This window comes from Oncorhynchus mykiss, chromosome 4 (genome assembly GCF_013265735.2).
Source record: "Oncorhynchus mykiss isolate Arlee chromosome 4, USDA_OmykA_1.1, whole genome shotgun sequence".
NCBI classification, from domain to species: Eukaryota; Metazoa; Chordata; class Actinopteri; order Salmoniformes; family Salmonidae; genus Oncorhynchus; species Oncorhynchus mykiss.
This window is the reverse complement of record NC_048568.1, coordinates 46,833,191-46,839,190: the sequence shown is the minus strand read 5'-3', so window position 1 is coordinate 46,839,190 and position 6,000 is coordinate 46,833,191. Positions and strand designations below refer to the sequence as shown.

The window sequence follows — 6,000 nt, the reverse complement described above, 5'->3', positions numbered from 1 at the left end:
AGGGAGACAAAGAGAGAGAGAGAGAGAGAGAGCATATGTGTGTGTATATGTGGATGTGTGTGTGTGTGCGTGTGCGTGTGTGTGTGTGTGCCTGTGTATGTGTAGGGGGGTAATTACGGTGTAGGGTGTCTCCGGCTGTGACCTAGGAGCATCCACTAACTGCCAGAGAGAGAGAGAGAGAAAGAGAGAGAGAGAGAGGGAGAGAGAGAGGGAGGGAGAGAGAGAGAGAGAGAGAGAGAGAGAGAGAGAGAGAGCAGAGCCAGTTGACAGAGAGAGACAGAGCGCTTCATCGGCGAGAGCTGCACCTGATAAAGAGGAGATTGGAATTGGAAGCGAAGGATATTTTCTTGCTGGAACTAAGAGACTCTCACCTGTAGAGAAGAGACTATTCTATTCCTTCATTCCACCAGCTCCTCTTCCTGCTCGGTGTCTGAGTGTGAGAGAGAGGTGCTGCGTGACTGTTGAGAGGAAAGTGTGTTTGTGTGTGGGACTGGCGTGCGTACATGTGAGTATTTATGTGCTTGTGGTGTGTGAGGTGGCCTGGTATGTGTGTGTTTATAGTTGTGAGTGAGTGGGAGTGTCTGTGTGTACGGTTGTGTGTGTGTGTGGAAGTGTATGAGCGTATATGAGCTTATGTACAGGCCCTAATGCCATCAGCAACAAAGGCAGAGTATGTGGAGGGTGGAGGTGTGGTGGGTGAGGGGGAGTGTGGTGGCATTGTGAACCAGTTGGAGGCCTCTGGGCTGGGTAGAGAGCGACATGCCCACTCCTGTCTGAAGGTCCCCAGGGAGCTTCTGAGGAGCTTCCCTCACTCCAAACGGGTGGGCTCCTATCTGGTGGGGAAGATGATCAACAAGGGCTCCTTTGCTAAGGTCATGGAGGGGCTACACATCAGCACAGGAGAAAAGGTACTTTTTTTTGTTTTATTTTACCTGTATTTAACTAGGCAAGTCAGTTCTCAAGTACCTCAAGTTCACAAAGTCTTATTCTCAATGACAGCCTAAGAACAGTGGGTTAACTGCCTTGTTCGGGGGCAGAACGTTGTCAGCTCGGGGATTCGATCAGCAACCTTTCGATTACTGGCCAAACGCTCTAACCACTAGACTACCCTGCAGAGGGGTTCTGGGATGGGGGTGTGGATCAGGAAGTCTCTAACCACTAGACTACCCTGCGGAGGGGTTCTGGGATGGTGGTGTGGATCAGGAAGTCTCTAACCACTAGACTACCCTGCAGAGTGGTTCTGGGATGGTGGTGTGGATCAGGAAGTCTCGAACCACTTGACTACCCTGCAGAGGGGTTCTGGGATGGTGGTGTGGATCAGGAAGTCTCTAACCACTAGTCTACCCTGCAGAGGGGTTCTGGGATGGTGGTGTGGATCAGGAAGTCTCTAACCACTAGACTTCCCTGCAGAGGGGTTCTGGGATGTTGGTGTGGATCAGGAAGTCTCTAACCACTAGACTTCCCTGCAGAGGGGTTCTGGGATGGTGGTGTGGATCAGGAAGTCTCTAACCACTAGTCTACCCTGCAGAGGGGTTCTGGGATGGTGGTGTGGATCAGGAAGTCTCTAACCACTAGACTTCCCTGCAGAGGGGTTCTGGGATGGTGGTGTGGATCAGGAAGTCTCAAACCACTTGACTACCCTGCAGAGGGGTTCTGGGATGGTGGTGTGGATCAGGAAGTCTCTAACCACTAGACTTCCCTGCAGAGGGGTTCTGGGATGGTGGTGCGGTTCAGTGAGTCTCTAACCACTAGTCTGTGTATGTGACCTGGTCTCCATAGCGATGACCTCAGATGTATTTTTTTGCTTCAGTCTTGTTCATTTGAACCTCTGTTACAGCTGGTTCAACTCAGCTAAATCTGGAGGCTTGGTTTATACCTCTATTGACTGTGTTGTACTGTGTTGTATTGACTGTGTTATATAGACTGTGTTGTATTGACTGTGTTATATTGACTGTGTTGTATTGACTGTGTTATATACAGTGCCTTGCGAAAGTATTCGGCCCCCTTGAACTTTGCGACCTTTTGCCACATTTCAGGCTTCAAACAGAAAGATATAAAACTGTATTTTTTTGTGAAGAATCAACAACAAGTGGGACACAATCATGAAGTGGAACGACATTTATTGGATATTTCAAACTTTTTTAACAAATCAAAAACTGAAAAATTGGGCGTGCAAAATTATTCAGCCCCTTTACTTTCAGTGCAGCAAACTCTCTCCAGAAGTTCAGTGAGGATCTCTGAATGATCCAATGTTGACCTAAATGACTAATGATGATAAATACAATCCACCTGTGTGTAATCAAGTCTCCGTATAAATGCACCTGCACTGGGATAGTCTCAGAGGTCCATTAAAAGCGCAGAGAGCATCATGAAGAACAAGGAACACACCAGGCAGGTCCGAGATACTCCCTATAGGCTGTCTCTTCATTGTCGGTAATCAGGCCTACGACTGTTGTGTCATCTGCAAACGTAATGACGGTTGGAGTCGTGCCTGTCCATGCAGTCATGAGTGAACAGGGAATGCAGGAAGGGACTGAGCACGCACCCCTGAGAGGCCCCTGTGTTGGGGGTCAGCATTGCGGATGTGTTGTTGCCTACACTTACCACCTGGGGGGCGGTCCGTCAGGAAGTCCAGGATCCAGTTGCAGAGGGAGATGTTTAGCCCCAGGGTCCTTAGCTTAGTGATGAGCTTTGAGGGCACTATGGTGTTGAATGCTGATCTGTAGTCAATGAATAGCATTCTCAAATAGGTCTTCATTTTGTCCAGGTGGGAAAGGGCAGTGTGAAGTGCAATAGAGATTGAATCATCTGTGGATCTGTTATGGCGGTATGCAAATTGGAGGTTTTACTCACATCGGCTTTGGAGAGCGCGATCACACAGTCATCCGGAACAATTGGTGCCCTCACGCATGGTTCAGTGTTGTGTGCCTCGAGCAGAGAAGGCATTTGCCACATCTGGTAGGCTCACGTCACTGGACAGCTCTTGGCTGGGTTTCCCTTTGTATTCCGTAATAGTTTGCATCCGACGAGTGTCAGAGCCGGTGAAGTAGGATTTGATATTACTAGTATTTACACTTTGCCTGTTTAATGGTTTGTCGGAGGGCGTAGCAGGATTTCTTATAAGCGTCCGGATTAGTGTCCCACTTTTAGTGTCCCACTCTACCCTTTAGCTCAGGATGTTGCCTGTAATCCATGGCTTCTGGTTGGGATATGTACAGTATGTACAACGTCGTCGATGCAGTTATTAATGAAGACAGTGACTGATGTGGTAAACTTGTAAATGTTATCGGATGAGTCCCGGAACATATTGCAGTCTGCGCTAGCAAAACAGTCCTGTAGCATCCTCTTCATCAGATCATTGTCACATTGAGTGCATCACTGGCACTTCCTGATTGACCTTTTTTCTTGTAAGCAGGAATCAGGAGGACATAGTTATGTTCAGATTTGCCAAAGGGAAAGGGGGGAGAGCCTTGAATTGGCTGTGTTGTATTGACTGTGCTGTATTGACTGTCATGTATTGACTGTGGTGTGTTGACTGTGTTGTATTGATGGTGTTTAATTGACTATTGTAGTGATTATGTTAAGTGTGTAGTTTTAACTGTGTTGTATTGATGGTGTTTAATTGACTGTTGTGGTGACTGTGTTAAGCGTGTAGCTATAACTGTGTTGTAATGACTGTGTTATGTTGACTGTGTTGACTGTTTTGTATTGACTGTGTTGTGTTGACTGTGTTGACTGTATTGCATTGACTGTGTTGTTTTGACTGTGTTGACTGTATTGCATTGACTGTGTTGTTTTGACTGTGTTGACTGTATTGCATTGACTGTGTTGTTTTGACTGTGTTGACTGTATTGCATTGACTGTGTTGTTTTGACTGTGTTGACTGTATTACATTGACTGTGTTGTTTTGACTATGTTGTGTTGACTGTGTTGTGTTGACTGTGTCTGTGTCAGGTGGCCATCAAGGTGATTGATAAGAAGAAGGCGAGGCAGGACTCATACGTTCTAAAGAATATGAAGAGAGAACCTCGTATTCACCAGATGGTCAGACATCCTCATATAGTAGTTCTACTGGAGGTAAGATACACACACACACACACACACACAGCCACACAACTACACACACACAGCCACAGCCACACAACCACACACACACATACAGCCACACAACCACACACACACACACAGCCACACAACTACACACACACGCACAGCCACACGACTACACACACACACACAGCCACAGCCACACAACCACACACACACACACAGCCACACAACCACACACACACACACACACAGCCACACAACTACACACACACACAGCCACAGCCACACAACTACACACACACACAGCCACAGCCACACAACTACACACACACGCACAGCCACACAACTACACACACACACACACACACACACACACAACTACACACACACACAGCCACACAACTACACACACACACACAGCCACACAACTACACACACACACACAGAGCCACAAAACTACACACACACACACAGCCACACAACTACACACACACACACACAGCCACAAATCTACACACACACACACACAGCCACACAACTACACACACACAGCCACACAACTACACACACACACACACACACAGCCACACAACTACATACACACACAGCCACACAACCACACACACACACACACAGCCACACAACTACACACACACACACAGCCACACAACTACACACACACGCACAGCCACACAACCACACACACACACAGCCACACAACCACACACACACACACACAGCCACACAACTATACACACACGCACAGCCACACAACTACACACACACACACACACACACAACTACACACACACACACACACAACTACACACACACACACACACACAACTACACACACACACAGCCACACAACTACACACACACACACAGCCACAAAACTACACACACACACAGCCACACAACTACACACACACACACAGCCACAAAACTACACACACACACACACACCTACACACACACAGCCACACAACTACACACACAGACACAGCCACAAAACTACACACACACACAAACTACACACTACACTCACACTGTCGTGGAAATGTCCTGTATTTACCAAATCATGAGAGCAAACCACACACAAGTCAGAGTTATCATAAAGTCCATCTTTAATTATATGAGCTCCATCACAACCCTGTGACTCTCAGATCAATTCAGTGTCTATAAATGAATTCTCTGAGAGTCCCTTACACATTGCAACTGAGATCCTTTATAGCAAAGACACACATAGCCAGACAGCATTGGCTATAATTTATCGTTCAGCTTTGTCTCCTAAACTATGTTCTTTTCTCAAACTCAGAACCATAAAACAAATCCTCCATATCAACAGGCATATATCAAATCCATCCTATCTTGACAAGATCACAGAGACACAGTGACTGGCACACAGACATTGTGGAGCCAAGAGATAATTGATTTAAAAGATATGTTTACATACGAAGACAAGCTTGACCCCTCCCCTCTCTGCGGCCCAAATAACTGACCCCATGACAGAGAACAGATGACTGCAACTGGCCACCACTATAGTACAACAAGATACATTCTGATGATAAGTAACTCATAAGCATATCATGAAAATAAAACATCTTATCTGTTACCCAACTAATTCTGATTATCCCCCAACAACACACACAGCCACACAACTACACACACACACACAGCCACACAAATACACACACACACACAAAGCCATGTAGACACCCACACACAGTCTCTCCCTCTCTCTCCCCTCAGACCCTGGAGACAGAGAACAGTTACTACATGGCGATGGAGCTGTGTGTTGGAGGAGATCTGATGGACCGAATCTGTGAGAAGAAACGTCTGGAGGAGAGAGAAGTCAGGAGATACACACGACAGATCCTCTCAGCTGTGGAGCACCTACACACACACGGCATCATACACAGGTCAGTACACACATGCACACACACACAC

General features: G+C 46.9%; 1 protein-coding gene across 1 annotated transcript in view; it reads left to right on the top strand.

Moving 5' to 3' along the window:
- The first annotated feature begins 647 nt into the window (after positions 1–647).
- Positions 648–6,000, top strand: part of LOC118964506 (hormonally up-regulated neu tumor-associated kinase-like) — a 33,432-nt gene continuing 28,079 nt past the window's right edge. The window contains exons 1-3 of the mRNA XM_036976491.1: positions 648–908; positions 3,955–4,077; positions 5,803–5,904. Of these exons, the coding sequence (XP_036832386.1) occupies positions 648–908; positions 3,955–4,077; positions 5,803–5,904 (486 nt within the window). The remainder of the gene's footprint in view (positions 909–3,954; positions 4,078–5,802; positions 5,905–6,000) is intronic.